This window comes from Pseudomyrmex gracilis, unplaced genomic scaffold, assembly GCF_002006095.1.
Source record: "Pseudomyrmex gracilis isolate BER0280 unplaced genomic scaffold, ASM200609v1 scaffold_38, whole genome shotgun sequence".
NCBI lineage: Eukaryota > Metazoa > Arthropoda > Insecta > Hymenoptera > Formicidae > Pseudomyrmex > Pseudomyrmex gracilis.
In genome coordinates this window covers 183,280-200,601 of record NW_018020622.1, presented here as the reverse complement: position 1 = coordinate 200,601, position 17,322 = coordinate 183,280, and the positions used below count along the sequence as shown (strand labels likewise).

At 35.5% G+C, this 17,322-nt stretch overlaps 5 protein-coding genes across 5 annotated transcripts; 1 reads left to right on the top strand and 4 right to left on the bottom strand.

The window, feature by feature from the left end:
- Positions 1 to 184: 184 nt before the first annotated feature.
- On the top strand, positions 185 to 1,074 carry LOC109852852. The gene is made up of 2 exons (XM_020424396.1): positions 185 to 594; positions 764 to 1,074. The coding sequence occupies exons 1-2, from the start codon at positions 472 to 474 to the stop codon at positions 998 to 1,000; spliced, it is 360 nt and encodes a 119-aa protein (XP_020279985.1). The 5' UTR covers positions 185 to 471; the 3' UTR covers positions 1,001 to 1,074.
- Positions 1,075 to 1,172: 98 nt separating this feature from the next.
- Positions 1,173 to 2,506, bottom strand: LOC109852851 (mitochondrial import inner membrane translocase subunit Tim17-B-like). The gene is made up of 2 exons (XM_020424395.1): positions 2,406 to 2,506; positions 1,173 to 1,940 (listed from the first exon to the last, which is right to left on the bottom strand). Exon 2 carries the CDS (start codon positions 1,927 to 1,929, stop codon positions 1,444 to 1,446), a length of 486 nt encoding a protein of 161 aa, XP_020279984.1. The 5' UTR covers positions 1,930 to 1,940; positions 2,406 to 2,506; the 3' UTR covers positions 1,173 to 1,443.
- A 515-nt stretch (positions 2,507 to 3,021) lies between these two features.
- Positions 3,022 to 7,404, bottom strand: LOC109852867. Its single transcript, XM_020424423.1, has 8 exons — positions 6,997 to 7,404; positions 5,012 to 5,207; positions 4,776 to 4,893; positions 4,587 to 4,697; positions 4,336 to 4,449; positions 3,974 to 4,246; positions 3,589 to 3,883; positions 3,022 to 3,484 (listed from the first exon to the last, which is right to left on the bottom strand). The coding sequence occupies exons 1-8, from the start codon at positions 7,015 to 7,017 to the stop codon at positions 3,377 to 3,379; spliced, it is 1,236 nt and encodes a 411-aa protein (XP_020280012.1). The 5' UTR covers positions 7,018 to 7,404; the 3' UTR covers positions 3,022 to 3,376.
- A 97-nt stretch (positions 7,405 to 7,501) lies between these two features.
- On the bottom strand, positions 7,502 to 10,606 carry LOC109852866 (hexamerin-like). The gene is made up of 6 exons (XM_020424422.1): positions 10,329 to 10,606; positions 9,624 to 9,960; positions 9,034 to 9,443; positions 8,601 to 8,920; positions 8,149 to 8,501; positions 7,502 to 8,030 (listed from the first exon to the last, which is right to left on the bottom strand). Exons 1-6 carry the CDS (start codon positions 10,560 to 10,562, stop codon positions 7,624 to 7,626), a joined length of 2,061 nt encoding a protein of 686 aa, XP_020280011.1. The 5' UTR covers positions 10,563 to 10,606; the 3' UTR covers positions 7,502 to 7,623.
- Positions 10,607 to 13,125: 2,519 nt separating this feature from the next.
- Positions 13,126 to 16,337, bottom strand: LOC109852864 (larval serum protein 1 beta chain-like). Its single transcript, XM_020424420.1, has 6 exons — positions 16,091 to 16,337; positions 15,501 to 15,834; positions 14,790 to 15,226; positions 14,360 to 14,679; positions 13,915 to 14,267; positions 13,126 to 13,750 (listed from the first exon to the last, which is right to left on the bottom strand). Exons 1-6 carry the CDS (start codon positions 16,301 to 16,303, stop codon positions 13,341 to 13,343), a joined length of 2,067 nt encoding a protein of 688 aa, XP_020280009.1. The 5' UTR covers positions 16,304 to 16,337; the 3' UTR covers positions 13,126 to 13,340.
- Between the last annotated feature and the right edge of the window lie 985 nt (positions 16,338 to 17,322).

The window sequence follows — 17,322 nt, the reverse complement described above, 5'->3', positions numbered from 1 at the left end:
CGAATCAACGCGCGCGCGCATTTAGCATGGAACAGAACCACAATCGGACAGATAGCATTTTTATTCGCTAAGTTAGCTCGCGTAGTTCACGTGCACAAAACGTAAATATCGCGGCGCTCGTGAAAGAGAAACACGTGAAACGCGCCAATGACTGCTCTCAGGTTTTCTTCCGTGTCAATGCTAAATTATTATCACATTATTCAATATCAAGTTCATATATTTCGATCTAATCCAAAAGCATGGACCTGTCATGAACAATTGTTATTGAACGTTGTTCAAGACAATTTGATTATGTTTCCTGTATACAAGCAATAGTTTAAAAGCTATATCGCACAAGATTTGAAGTACTTACAGTACTTCAATTATTTCGAAAAAATTGAACGATTGTATATGTTCTGATTTTGTCTCTGATACCACTATAACCACGTAAATGTTGAATAGTGACACGTAAAATAAGAAAAATCTGCAACAATGAGCAAGGAATCAAAGCAAAAAACACGTGAAATAGAAGACTATCGTGAACGGTTAATAAAACAAAAAGAATTTTTGAAAGAAATTTTAGCCAAAGTTGAAAAGCAGATACTCGCACTAGAGGTAAGTGAGAGAAGGTAGAGAAAGGAAAATTGTTCGGATATATTACAATATAAGTACGCGTTAAATGTGTGTGTTTAGCACACACCTCACTCTTTATTTTACAAATTTTTGGCGTAAGTTTTCAACGAAAAATATTCAAAATAATTTTTTAAAAGATGATGTTTTATAGGTTGAACGATTACACTTGAAAAATACTTTAATTGGAACAGCTCATTCAAGTACAAAAACAGCGCCGAAGGATCCTTTGGCAACTGGCAGTTTGAAGTCATCAAATAAGCAAACAACAGACAATTCAACTCCTCAAACGGAGCAAGAATTAAATCTAGATGTACCAACAGTTAACAATGATTTTGAAGAAGAGGTTGAAGATGATGAGCTAGATTTCCTTGACGATATTGAGATTTAATATATAGTCTATGTAATTTTTAAAACATTTCACTCTAGGTTGTGATACTATAAGTGAATGCTATGGGAAAACCAAAACTATCCTCTTTAAAATTTATATATTTTATAAGAGTGTAAGATATATTAATATATTAATTTTACACTAATAAAATTGTTTTTTACGATATTACATCTGTGCAATGTCATTTTTGTAACTTGTATTTTGTAAGTATTTACAGGATGTGTTCTTAACTAGCATAACGTGCGGCATTCTAATCAGAGTCTGAGGAAGGAACACAGGTAACAAAAACAAAATATTCAACTTTGTAAGTCTAGGATCTTCGTACTGCGTGTAAATTTAACATTGGCAAAAAGAAGATGCTCAAGTACGCTCCAACAAAGAGATGTCATTATTTGAGCATTTCCATTCTAATTTCAAATAAAACTAAATAATTTAGATCAACATTATGACGGATAGCCTTGTTGTGATGCGCCAAGTTGTGAATCTTCCAGTGTAGGCGGTTTGAACTGTTCTGCATTGAGACGTGTGAAACAAATTCCTATACCCTCAATCAGAGCTAACAGCACTCCGCCAATGATTGCACTGCCTACCATTGCCGGAAGGCCATTTCTCGCAGCTAAAATCCCACCGGTGGCTGCTCCGCTGATAATTGAATTATAAGGATCTTCTTTTCCTCCTCTAAAATGGACTAAGGTGCAATCAATTGTGGAAAACATTCCACCCCATACTGCAAAACTTCCAGCAATGATGGGTGCCCGTTGTCTGATGGCTACAACACTGCCTGTGAAACGATGCCTCCATCCGCTGGGCGCATTGCGAAAGCCTTTGATACTTTGAAAAATCGCTCCTCCTATAACCCCCATTGTGAAAGCACCTCCACAGTCGTCTACTATTCGCCATGGACACGGTTCTCTTGCATACTCCTCCATAGTTTAAAAATCTGTTGTAAACGTAATAATGAAAGCTCAATTATGTGATTTTGATAAAATAACAAAATATAAATGTACATATAAATAAATACTACGGCAACTTGACGATTGTTAACTTATGGTTACACCTGTCAATTATGTTTAAACGTTCATAACCTCGATATGAGAAAACGTGTCGCGGCGTGATTTAACAAGGATGAGATCGATCTCGAAAAACAATGTGACACATCTAAAAATGCATGTATTTCAAATAATGCATTACGTAATTACAAGCGTATGTTTATAAATACGTTTTTTATACGTGTATATACATTTTATAAAACAAGAAATACATGAAGAGTAACCGCAGTGAGGTTAGAGCAGCGTTTTTCATCTTTTTTACAGCTCAAGCACGTGTAACACCATCAGAAACTTTATTCCGTGTCAAATACAAATCTTATCCTCTACAAAAAAAAACAATTTATCGTTATATTTACCGTAATAATTCTAATCTTTAGTCACTTTAACCGGGGCGAAAAATCCTCAAACACGCTATCCTTCCACTGAACACGCAAAAGAAATAGTATGATGAAACATATCTTCTTATATTACTGCAGCGCCGATAGATGTCTTCTGCAACGAATTGCGACAATTTTAATTTTACTGTAATATCAGACACAAAAAACACGTGTGTGATATCTAAAGATAAATAACACAATATAATATATTCATTAACAATGTAATATATTTATTAAGATTTTTCTATGTTACAAAATAATTTTTTTAAGCTCAATGTTTCATTATTAATAACAAAATATATATATATAGACAACGATATAGTCAATTTTATTTAAACAATAGTTATAATTTTTACAAGTAAGTACAATAAATAATATATTAAATATATTATTCTAGCGCAACACAAAAATAATATTTTTTACTCTTGATGGCAATCTGTATATAGATTTATTCATTTTAATAAACAGTGTAAAACAATGAATAAATATTTACATATATATATATATGAAAAATTATTATTTCTTTATATTTGGAAATAATACTTTCTCGCATACAATGTACACACATACAATGTAAGTACTTTCATTTCTCTTACGTAGTTTGTGTTCTTACAATTCTTTTTTAGTCACTTATCGTACCTATTAGATTTATATCTCTTAAATTAACTTTATGTCTGGCATACTTATTGTCATGATAATTGATTATGTCGAAGATATAATTTAAAATACATTCGATTTGTTTACAATATGTTTTTTGACAGAGCGCAAGAGTGAATCAGATTTGCGTGCACGTCTAGTGACTATGAGCGCTATTTCGCACGACTCGAGCGAAGTCGCTCCAACTACTTCGTACACTCTCATAAAACAACGATCGTAACAAAAAAAAAATATAATGTACTTCCCACAAATCTTTTCAGAATAAAACAGAGAGAACTGTCTTGTGAAACTCATCATAATTCAACACTAGAGCCGCTGCGACGAACGTATCGATTAAAATAATCTGGTCGCCAACATTTGCAGCTTCCTGGCACCAAGAACCAATCGTAATACAATCGTACCTAAGAGTAAGAGAAAAAGAAACAAGGATTAAGAAAAACATAAAAATGGTAAATTACTAAGTGACGATAAAAAAAAAAAAAAAAAGATAAAGTTATAGTCTTACTTGGAAGCAACCCATTTCGTCGACACCGTCACAGTGATGTTGCTGAGCACCACCACCACCGCTACGTGCTTCTCCGGTGCTCGCACGTTTCTGCAGATATTGCTGATAATTCTGGAAATCATGAACCGGTGGCGGCGATCCGGCAACGGGATCCCGAGTGCCGGACCCGATACCAACACCAACCCCTTGATTATCTTCTAAGAAGGTGTCGGGATAAAAAATCTCAGCGACCAATAAGCTCGTCCATCTCGGCGACGATAAGCATCCACCGTCCAAGTAATGACACCTCGATTGCCTGCAATGATCAACGCGTACTTGTTATGGTAGAATTTTAAAACTAAGCTTGTTTTATTGCAACTCGATAAAAAACTTGAATATACTTTACATGCATCTGGTGAGCTCGATGGTCTGTGTGAAATAGCCTTCGTACGGTATCTGAACCACGTATCTCCAAACACCTTGATAGTTTTTGGCAAAGACGGGTGTTGCGTATTCAACCTTGGCCGGGCATGGGGTTGGCGGGCCCGTATATTCCGGCTTTTCCGACGGCACGCGTTCCCCACGTCGATAATCGGACGTTGGTTCATCCCGTCGTTCGATGGTCGGCGCCGACGACGCAAGTGGCTCGCCTTGAATCGCCTTGTATAACATGCATACTCTACTCGTCGGAAAGAAGAAGATTGAGAAAGAACAAGGTGATGTGTGTAGCAGATATATTAAATTTTGTAATTTAAAAAATATCCTTACACTCCGCTCCCGTTGTCGCAAAACTTGCGACCGCTTCGACTAGAGTCCGACGTCGAGTCCAGAGAAATGGATCTTCTGCTTCTTCCTAGTTTTTCTTCGTCGTCCGTATCGACACTGAGAAAAGAAATCATTACCTTGATAATCAGTATATTTAAAAAAGTAAGTTGATTTAAAAAATATGAACAAGATAAATGATCTCAAGTTTTTATTATTGCAACAATATCTGGTGCGCTGAAAACATTTTGACTTACAAATTCTGCGACACCGAATGAACTTTGGCAACTTTTGGTAACGAGTCATCAGCTTTGAGAATCGGTAACGTCTTACTGAGGAACTTGAGAGTGTGATTCTTTATCAACGCGCTAGAAATAAAGTTAACATTTTATTAAAATTATGCGATAACAAGGTTTACATGAATATGTAAACTATCGTTTACTTACAAAGGATACGATGAACCATTTACATATTGTTTCATTGGATTTCGCGGAACGTAACCTTTGTTCAGATCGCCGCAAATATTATGTATCGAGACAAATCCCTTTCCTTGTTTACCAGTATCTAAGAATAAAAAAGACTCTAACTTTTTATAAAAACTTATATGTAGCAACAATATTTGAAGATGCTTCGTTAAATTAAGTCACTTTGAGCGCGCGCAAAAATTTTATTCCAGACCTACCGTAACATTCCTTATCACTGTCAATATACGGCGGTGGTCGAACTCTAGGTGGTTCCGCGTTCGGCGATTCGACGAACGCATAATATCCCTCCGGAGGCTCGTCTCCTCGCGTGGATTCGTTGTCGTTCGCAACCGGTTTTGTATTTCTGGATCGTTCGTTGCTTTCGGCTTGGGACGATGCACATAAGAGTATCATCTATGTACGTGAAAATGCGATAATAGTACAGGTGCTCGGTTCAACAACGCGTATTACATTGGCGATTGCGTAAAATTTAAACAAAAAAAATCATCTGTGATGCGGCCCTGAATAACGGCTAACAGGTGTTACGTTATAATCGCGTCGGGTACCGGCGCGATTACGAGATGCTCCTTCGTAGTTATCGAGGTATGCTAACGGTACATGGTTCACATTCTTCGCTCGAAGCTGTTCAGCCTATTTTATAACGCGTATACGTATATTACTCGAGCGTTGCCCTACTAACCGATGCATTATACCGTTCATCTGACAGTCTATTAACATTCTTTTTGTTTAATACACAAGAATTAATATATGACTAAAATAATTAATCCAGAAGAGATGGTGAAATGTGTTATGTAAGATGTTTTACATTTTGACGCAAGACATTGAAAAAAGTTGTTTGCTGGAAATAGCAAAAATGAATTATAGAAGATTAGTCATTAAATAAGACTAGCAAAACAATTTGCTATTAAATTTGTTGCTTTGTCAACAAAATATTTTATCAGTTAGACAAAAGATTAAATAAGCTTGGCCAATTTTTCTTTGACCGATTGTATAATAGCAAAATATTTTTTGTGTTATCTTAACTACTTACTTTTTTGTGTTAACTTAGTTACAAAAATAGTTAAACATCTTTTTGTTAGTCATCTAAATGTTAAACTATTAAATGTTTTCAATGTATAATAGAAGGAGTGACCTCGGAATATTAAATGTTTTTTTTTTTTTTATTTTTTATCATTCAATTGCATAACATCTTGATACAGTTTTGCTACGATTGTCGAGACAGACAGGAAAGCGACAAACCGGAAATTCTTTTTACTTTCAATATTCAATGAATATAGTAAAATTACTATATTTGATGAAGTAACATAGTAATATATATATATATCAGTAACACAGATGAGTTATATATAATATTTTAAATTAGATATTTGGTAGACGTGATACTATTTGTGGAGGATCTTTGGCACAAAAATTTTGTGCGCTTGCTCACATTAGGTAGATGCGTCCTACTTTCTTACGGATAGGTAGATTCCAGTGTTAGGAAGAGCCAGATACAGTTACGAGGACAATGACGTCTCTGAACCGGTATCAACATAAACGGTAGACTCCATTTATGGCGATGTGAATAATAGTTGTAAAATTGTTGACGCTGTCACACACACACGCATACATCTTAGATCGCGATTTTAGAAATGCAATTTTTACACAAATTTTTGCATTATTTTCCTCTGTTCTTATTTATTTATAATACAAACAGGGTTTCTGTAAGATATCTATACACATTTTCTCGTTTTTAAAACATCTTTTAAATCAATTTTAATTTCTTGTGAAATTACTTTTATTTCCTTCACCATTTCTTCAACTTCTTTATGCGATTTTACTCTTTTTCTTTTGTATATATTCGCAAAGTTGCGATTATTTTGAAATTTTTATTAATGTCAGCTCAAATAAGTTACATACTTTTTATTTAATTTTTATAGAGTTATAAGTTTCTTGCGTGTCACCTGCGTTAACTTATTGTTTACTTTCACATTTTTACACAGTAAAAATTGTTTTTAAGAATTAAAATCAGAAAGACGGTATTTCTTAATTATTATGATTTGAAAAAGAAAACAATTTGAGTGACAAAACATCGCACAAATTTCAAACTCGTTCGAGCATCCAATGTAGATAAAAGAAGCTACGCGTGAAGAAGTTGAAGTAGTCCATGTGCAATTTGCTTCAAGAAATGTACGTGACTTACGACAAATATGCGAAATTCCATGACGAGTTAGTCCAGTGTGTGAAACAAGAAAAAAAAAAAGAAAAAACGTCCACTTCGCGGAGACGCGGCTGTTCCTTTCGAGACTATCTATTCCGCGAGTCGTTCTCAGGATCTGTGTCTACCAGCCAACGGTCATAGCAAAACTGGATTTCTTTCGATCTGCATCGCGCTACTTGAGCGGTCACTTGCCTTCACCTCTTCGGCCGCGTACTTGACCGTCGCGTGGTAGAAGGAACGCGCGGAAGTATCGACCTCGGTATTTAATGAATGCGGGGCACCGAATACAATTAAAAATTACAATACAATTGGAAGAAAATTCTTGAAGAAACTTCTCCGATAAATGAAAGTAATAGTAAAGAATAAAGTGTTTTGTACAATAAAACTTTCTCTTATATTAAAAAAAAGGAAAAAAAGATTGAGTATTTTAACTATAGATTCTAACTGATATATATGTATAGTACAATTTGATTTAACAGCGTGTATATACCACAGAATACACCTTTTATTATATATAAAATTATACAAAATATACATCAGATTTACTTAAATTTTTTGCGAACGATAACATTGAATCAAACGATCGTATTGGACATCACAAAATAACAATCAGTAAGTGACGTTCAGTTCCGTCTCGTCTTTGAGATAGATAAGAACGTCCTTCAGTATCATGTTCGGTCCTTCGAAGCGGAAGTTTGAGAGAGGTCTGTCCAACGGGAATCCGAATGGTTTGGCATCGAATTTCGTGTCTCCGAAGATGCGAGACGTGTAAAGCTTCGGTTCCTCTTCAACCGGACTGATGTACACGAAGATCTGGAAAGGCATGCCCTCCTTCTTGCCCTTAGGCAACAGCAAACGCTCCGGGAATCCGAAGACGCGTTCCGCGTAGGAGATAGATTCGGAACCGTCCAGACCCTTCAGTATTCTCTTATAGAACATCTCGCTCGGTTCCGGATCGGGTATAACGAAATAGCAGTCCTTGCTGTTTCGGATGATCTTGTTCGCGCCAGCGTTCACTGCAACATCAAGAAAATCAAATTTACTTTTAAATTATAAAAACTGATTGCTTACTTACGCGCACGTGTGACAAGAAAAGTTCGATCGTAAGAAGAAATTTGAAGCTGTTGTACTAACGCTCGACTATCCAGTTATCGATTTCGTAAAAGTTCTTCGCGTTTTCGGCGAAGTCCAACAGTTTGTGATGAACGTCGTATTTCGGTCCGAGGAAAATGCGTATCGCGGCTTTCATGGGTTTCTCGGCGTTGATGGCGAGATGGAAACTGAACGGTTTGTGATTCAGACGATATTGGCGAACCTTGATCAACGTTTTCTCAGCATCCTCCGCGTTGTCGAGCGCCAAACCGTTGCTGATCGTGGCGTCGAATTGATCGAAGTAAGTTATCAGTTTGTCCACGACGAGAGATTCGATTTTTAACTCGGGGAAGATAATTTCCTTCATCGAGTACGGTTCCAAACGTTGTTTGTATCTAAAAGTTATGCTCACACGTGAAAAACAAGTTGTCCGTTTAATCACAATAAAACTAAATCATATTGTATCACAACTTTATATTTTCTTCACACGTTACCTGTAATAATAATACTCGAGTATTCTGTGATAGAGACGGTAGAACGCGGGATCCCTTGAAGATGTGGTGAACATCTCGAGAGCGCTGGGTACAATCTGATAAGGCGACGAAGGCTCCAAATTGTATCCAAGAATCTTTCTCGCCAAGTTGTCCAGACTGCCGTAAAAGTTGGCATTGCAAGAATCTTTGTTTCCTTCAATAATGTTGCCGAGAATGTTGAGACCCTCCGGCGTGTAGATGTTGATCCACTTGCCGGACGCGTCAAAGACAAATCCGGAATCAATGCCAGCCGAGACTCGAGATTCAATGTCTTCTAATTCCTAGATTTATAACAATATAGATCAACTGTATAATCGCGATAATGAAAAAACCTTAAACTCAAATTTTCTCTTAATAATACAATTATCTTGGCAGTTTTGCAGATAAGTCGCACCTTCAAGCACTTGTATTTGTAATACGGGAATTTGCTCCAGTACGGTCTCTGCGGCAACGGCAATCCGTTGCGGAAGGTCATCGTCGGATAATATCCGGTGTAGAATTCGTTGTGCCAATCGAAGTCCTCGATCTTACCGACGTCGTTGGACAGACGTTCCAAGTTGTAACGTGCTATCAACAGTTTGTGACTGTAAAGATATTCCTCGCCGCGACTCTTCGGCAATCCGAATTCCTCGCTCTTAAGCCAGAACGGGAAGTTCAATCGCAAGAAGAAGTAAAAGGCGTTCAAACCGATGTCCTCGGTGTAATAATTCAGCTTGTGCTCCATGTCGTATTCGCGCGACACGTACCATCCGGAATAATTCGCCGGGATTATGTAGACGTCGGAACCACCAAATTTCTTCGAGTCTAAAGTCAATTGTCAGTGAAAATTACAAAGAGAACGATTGAAAATCACAAGTTGTATATTGAACCATTCTTTTCTTTTAGTTGGTAAATATCATTGTCTTTGTTTTCTAACAAAAAATTACATTTAAAAAAAATTACATTAATGAGAGAAAATAGTGCAAATTCAAATACGATATTTACCGAGTTTACCGAAGAATTTTGCGTGATGAGCCTTTTCGAGAACTTCGGAGTTGAAGAAGTCGTACGGGATCAGCTCGTAAGGCGGCGGAAGCTGAATAAACTTGGTGTCCTCGCGGCGTGTAACGGCAGTGTACAGGGCATAAGCGTATTGCATCTCGTTTATGTAAATGCGAGCCCATAATGCCGTTTTGTAGAAGGTATCGAAGTCCTTGGCATAGTAGAACAGACGGAACAGCGCTTCCGTTTCCTTTTGGAGCTTCGGGTAGTACAGGGAGTTCAATTCGCCCCGTGGAAGCATGCCATTTTCGTACAACGAGATGAAATTCTTCACCGCAGACTGTAAAGCGTACAAATGTTTAAATAAATGGATGAGTGTAAATCGTAAGTGTTGCGTTTTTACGAATTACATGGTAAATTTAATCATCAATCATTAAGATAATAATTCTCTCCATAAAAAATTAAATGTTATGAATAAGTAGCTTTTAAAACTATTAAAATAAATAACTATTTACGTTCCAAACTTTGATGTTCTTTTGATATAGAAATTAGTATTGGAAACTCAATCAAAGAAGAAAAAACAAATTTAAGCAAAAAACAAATTGTTACTTTAGTTAATTTTCAAATCAGTGTTTTAATACTTCTCGAGCCAACTTCACATTCTGACAAAGAAACAAACTGCATTGTGTTTTGACTATTGTATATTACCGGATCCTTGTAAGAATCGATGTTGGCCTTCAATTTCTCGATATTGTACAAACGGCCTTCCTCGTACAAAGAAGGGTTTACAAGGGAGGGTTGCGAGATGAAATACAATAGGTTGTAAATTTTTTTCTGCTTAAGAAGAAAATCCTTATCAGCGAGCTTCACGGTATTGTAGTCGGCTGCTACCAGACCGATGCTGACGGCCGCGATGACGGCTAACACCGTCAAAAGCTTCATCTTCCGGACTTTTCCTTATGTCCGCAGAGACTAACTCTGAGCTGCGCCGACACCGCGTAAACAATTTTATATATCTACGTCAAGCGCACAATCAAATCAATAGGTCATAGGGGACAATTTCACTTGATTAGACAATTGACATTTGATATCAAATCGAAGAAGTTCTTTGCACTCCTTTCAGCCACTGATAATATGCTGGACTTTCGTCCAATAAACAAATATTTTCATTAGGTTACAAATGTAAAATCGGTTATAATATTTATTCGCACAATTATTAATCATTAATCGTTTGAATTAATTACTTAATTAATTGTTTATTAGTGAATAGAAGTTCTTACTTTTTTTATTTTCTCTCTTTCTCTTTTTTTTTTTTTTATCTATTATACTTGAAAATTTTTTTAATCTAGTCTTTTTTGATGAGAAGAAGAACAATTTTTTAGAAGTAAATTTATTTTCCATTTTACAAGTAACTGTATGTGAGTGTATACAGCTTGAATATATTATTATTTTTTTTTTTATAATACGGATACATAAAAAATTGTACAAATTTTATATACTTTACATGATAGATAATTTATATGTAATATTTTTTTAATTTTTGACGATAATTATTCTTTTCATTTTTAATGATTTCAATTCTAATGCTATAAATAGTCTACTCTATAGTAATGAAACTTTTGTCTCAGGTGATTTGTGTGGTTGTGTCGCAAAGAATGTCAGTATTAAAAATAAATGTTATTCGTGATAAATTTGTTGTTGTTTTTTTGCGAGAAAGGTCATCGCATGGGACGTGTCTTCGAAAACACATAATCGCATTAAAGCAGTCTAATATATTGCATAAGTATATGTTTAATACATGACTCGAATCCAAACAAAAATTAATAAATTTCGTGTTCTACGCGCCTTGCACCTTGATTATTTTTGTATTTCTTTCTGAAATAATACGATTTTTTGCTTTTTGTCAAATCCTGAATGTAAAAACTAGCTTATTCTTCCTGACATATTTATGTGCAGAAAAAAAATGTATTTTATATGTTTATTTTTCTAGTTTATTAAAACATAATTATTTCTTTATTATAAATAATTGTTTTACTTTGCTCTACATTCTAAAGATTATGCACATAAGAATTCGATATATTGTGCATTCGAGTTGCATATTCATAGGTATGTTATGATTGACGTATCGCAATAGTGCATAAAAGTGTTGCATGTCAGATTGATAACCAAACATCTGTGTGCTTAGACAATAGAAAGCACAATAAATCGCGATTTATTAAGTCTGGGCAAATCGTATCGCATCGTTCGTAGAATAATTAACAATCAAAAGGTCTTCCCGATTTTCGTGACCCGTGATAAATGCTAAATAGCTATGCTGTGTTGTCTTGTTGTTGTGACCGCGATAACATAAGTAGTGATTGTTTGCGTCTTCGATAACGTTAATTAACATAATTATGCAAACTTAAACCGAAAAATATACGTTAATTATATATATATATATATATATATATATATATATGTATTCCCTTCTACAGATAAAAAAAACTCTACAGTTTAAAACAAAAACTCAAGTAAGAACTGTATATTATTTGGATAATTTATGCATTCTCTCTTCAACAACAATTGATGTGTCACTCATCTCATTTTGAACGCATTTGCATTTCTGCTCAAAAAGACAAGGATTAAACGAGAAAATAAAAATAGCATCTAGAAACTAAAAAACACAGGAACTGCTTGACTAATAAAAAATTACTGGTAAAGAAATAGATTAAAGTCTCGCATATATTAACATGAGTGATCAAGTTTAAAGTTTAAAATTCTACATATATTGACTCACATATATTCATTGCGCATTTATTTATTGCACTATAAATATTGAAGCAGTAATGATGCGGTGTCTATGCAGATAAAGAACATAAAAACATTATTTTAACATTTCTATGTTTTCGCAACTTTCTATACAAACTTTTATTAAATGTTTATTAAAGTTAATAAAGTAAATGTATATTAGACATCTGTGTTTAATATGAATATTTTCACGTGATATTATATACGTACGTTTATAGCGGATAAAAATATTTTTATCATTTGTTATATGGCAATTATTTTGCCATATATTACAATAAATAAATGCGCAATAAATATATGTGAGTCAATATATGTGGAATTTTAAACTTTAAACTTTATCACTCATATTAATATATGCGAGACTTTAATCTATTTCTTTACCCGTAATTTTATTAATTAATCAAGCAGTTCCTGTGTTATTTAGTTTCTAGATACTATTTTTATTTTCTTGTTTAATCCTTATCTCCTTGAGCAGAAATGCGCTCAAAATAAGATGGATAAATAAATAAAATCTCGCGGAATAATCCAAGTGAAGATAAAGTTGAATACAAAAAACAATAAAAATATAAAATAAAACTTATTAAAAAAATTTATTTTACAATTATATATAAGATAATTATATGTAAAATAAAAATTAATGGATCAGGAATCGGAATGAACGATTTGGGAGTAGCATTTTGAAGTGACGCGAGAAAAAAAAACAGATAGAAATAAATGATTAAAATTTATTTCAGGTGTAATTTTTCGCACTAATTACATATGAAACACTCTCCATTCGTCTGGACGATGTAAAATACGTCGTATGTTACGTATATACATACACTGCCGTGTATGTGTGTGTGTGTGTGTGTTGTGTATTATGTGTGCGCTTTTTTCTCTTAAATATATCTCTTTTTTAAATTTTGCAGGGCTCTAAGTAGTTTTTGACGCGTTTTACATGGTAAGATTTAATTCCTCCGCCGCAGACTTATGATGCACCATAACGTCCTTCATGTAGAAGTTGGGTACGGTGAAGTTGAAATTGTGGACTGGTCTGTCGAGCGGCCATCCCAATGGACGAGAATCGGTGACAGATGGACCCCATTTGGTTTCAACCTGAGTGACCTGCGTTTCCTCAACTGGGGACACGCTCACGAAGAGTTTAAACGGCATGCCCTCTTTCTTGCCCTTAGGAAGTGCAAGACGGTCGGGTATACCATAATGAGTCGGGGTGTAGGTGAAAACCTCGCCACCCTCGACGGCTTTCACCACTTTCTTGTACAGGACCTCGCTCGGCATCTCGTCCTCAACGGTGTAAACGGACTCGTGGCTGCCGCGCTCAATCTTGTTGGTGCCAGGTTTCACTATAGCAAAATTAATTGCAATGAAAACGTTACTGGTCAAACAACTGTTTAAAATTCAAAACAAATTAATTCTACTATCTATTGTATCAAATAATCTGCAGCGGTAGAAATCCATTGGTTTTCAAATAATTTAAAAATAACACGTCGAAAAATGTGATACTCACGGTCAACAATCCACTGATCCATCTCAACGAAGTTCATATAATTCTCGCTGATGTCCATCTCATGGCCCTGAGAGTTGTATTTTGGTCCAAGAAAGACGCGAACTACTGCTTTGTTGGTTTTCTCGCTGTTGACAGTGATGTGATAGGTGAAAGGTTTGTGATTGAGACGATATTGACGTGCCTTGATCAGCGTTGACTGTGCCTCCTTGTGGCTGCGCACCGATACGGCGTTGCTGATCAATGACTCGAAAGTATCGAAGAAAGTCATGAGCTTGTCAACGGTGACGGATTCAACTGTCACGCCTGGGTAAGCCAGTTCTTCGTGCGTGTAAGACGGCAAGTTGTTCTTATATCTGTAACATTAATTAAAAAATCAAATTAAAAAACTATTCTCGGTACATTTTATTGCATATTGAGATGTCTTGATTGTATAAAGATGTCGTACCTCATCCAGTAGTCGACGATGTTCTTGTACATTTCGTAGAATACGGGATCCCTCATGTTAGTGGAGAAGATCTCGAGAGCGCTAGGTACGACAGTGTGCGTGGTAGTCGGTTTGGGACTCATGGCGAAGACTTTCCTGTAGTGCCAGTCCATATGTCCGTAGTACTTGGGATTGACGGAATCAGCGTTGCCCTGGATCGCGTTGCCGAGATGATTGAGACCATCCTTGGTGGTATAAATGTCGACGTGCTTGCCTTCCGTATCGACGAGATGGCCCTTGTCGATTGCGTTAACGATGCGAGTGTGCAAGTCATTCACAGTCTGTTTTGAAAAATAATTTTACAAATTGTATTTAATTTCGTAATTCTCTTTTCTGCATTAATATTCAATAACTTTTTGATTTTGAAATATATAATGAGCAAATATTTGACCTGAACTTCTTTGTGCAAGTGACGAGGAACCTCGGAATTGGCAGGGCGCTGCGGCATTGGCAGTCCGTTGTAATGTTGCATCGTCGGATAGTAACCGGTGACAACTGGCTTGGTGACATCGACGACGTGCTCAACCATATCCATATCGTTAGACAGTCTTTCTAAGTTGTAGCGAGCAAGCAATGTCTTGTGGACGTACAAGTATTTTTCACCGCGAACAAGTTTAGAGGGCTTGTTGTGCGTAGCAGAGTCCATCCAAGTCGGGAAAGCGTGAGTCAGAGCAAAGTACTGAGAGTTCATACCGGGATCCTCGGTAAAGTAGTTCACTTTATGTTGTTCCGGCACTTCTTCGTTTCTGTTAACGTACCAGCCGCTATAGTTGGAAGGAATGATAAAGTGATCTACGCCACCGACGGTTTTCTTCACTCCTACCGAACCTAAATCAAATGTTTTTGATTAATATTTTGTGCAACCAACTATTTTTGTTTCCAACATTTTTCTGTTGATTTTTAAAGCGCGAGTTGATAAAAATTTAATTTGGTTGTTAAAACTTTTTCTTTATTATAAAAAGAAAATAAAGAATTTTCTTTGCTAGCCAGAAATATTTTTAAAGATATAATAAATTCGTTCTCTCTTTCTCTCTCTCTCTTTCAATTTCTATTTAAAACTTTAGTTTAAAAATTGAAGTAACTCCGAGATGAATTGACTAACCTGTGTCACCCATTGCGACGTGGTAAGCCTTATGTAAAACTTCGTCGTTAAAGAAGTAATGCGGGTTGACTTCGTACATTGGCGGCACATGGATATGTGCGGTGTCCGATCTTAGCGGGACAACGATACTCATTACGTAAATGTACATCTGTTCGTTTACGTTAAAGCGAAACCACACGGCAGTGTTGTAGAAGGTGTCGAAGTCCTTGGCGGAAAGGAGAACGCGGAACAAGCACATCGCTTCATCCCGATGTTGAGGATACATCGCGGAAAACACTTCACCTCGTGGGAGCATTCCATGTTCCCATCGCCGTAAAAACTCAGTTACTGCGGCCTAGAACGACGAAATAAACGTAAAAAATTAATTAAAAGTTACATCAAAATATCATAGCATTCGCGCAAGTTATGCAATTCTTTTAAGAAGAAATGTACAGTTTATTGAAAACAATTGAAACAAATTTTTCAGAAGCTTAAAAATTCTTCCTTGTAATTTTTGTACATCACGTTATTGTTTTTCATTCTTTTCAAGTCAAAAAAAATTATGACTTTTTGTTTATATTGCTTTAATCAAATAAGAGTCTATCTTATACCTGATCGTCGAAAGAAGTGATGCTGTTTTCGAGGTTGAAGGATCGCGCTTTCTGATAGAGTTCCGGATGGTAGACGGTTGGTTGATCGACGTGCCAGAAGAGCTCGTAGATGCCTTTCTGTTTGATCAAATATGGTTTGTCGGCTGTGCGGGTAGGCACGTGTGTGGCGTGAGCCAGGCACGCCGCCGTCAAGAACAACGCAATCGCTTTCATCCTCGTGCTTGTTTCGCGGAAGGATCGGATGAGACGGCTCGCGAACTGCTTTATATACCTTGGCTTCAGCGATACGAAAAGTTCGGGGGTCCAAGATTAGAAAACCGATGAAGTAACCGTCGCACCGATAATAACCAATATCACCCTTGTTTGTGTAATAAATTATCTGCACGTGTAATCGTTAACCCTTTGACACGCTAATCCGAGATTCGTATTCGACGCTTCGCGTTACTTACCTCGTCTGAAAAAAACAGTTTGCTTTTCTAAATGTGTCTGTTTGTCCAAGTATATGTCGCAACAGGTCGAAATACATGGACTTTCTTCGCGCAAATTTCAATAATAAGTCTCGCCAAGATCGGAACAATTAGAATTAATTAAGACATTAATTAGAAAAATATACCGATTGTTATCTTGATTGATAACAGAGGTTTTCAAATTTGTTCAAATGATTTTTTTATTGAATTACATCATTTTTTTGAATAAAATAATATATTTATATTTATATAGTATATATATTTATAAAATTATATTAAAAAGTATAATATAAAAATATAATATTGTTATGTAATATTGTAAAACTTTTGAGTACAGAATTTTATTTTAGATATTATAAATTGAAAAACTCATATAAATGTAATAACAAAAGTTTTTATAAACAGATATAAATATAAATTTTTACATTTTTATACATTTAACATTTTTATTGACTCATATACATTTGTAAGCACACATATATTTGCATTATTAATCTATAAATGCATATCACTTTAATTGCTGGCAGACTGCTCGTATGATACGATAACCAATATACTCACACCAGTTATTTTTTGCGATTAACTGTTTGTACATGGCTCAATTATTTTTTTTCCTCGATACGATTTTATATTTTTTCTTTTCTCTCGATAAGAAAATACAAATATCATTCGGCAGTTATGTAACGTGTTATTTATGAAAGTTAGAGTTTCTGATTAAATGACGAAAAAACAACTAATCATTTATTTAAAAATGGTGTAATAAGA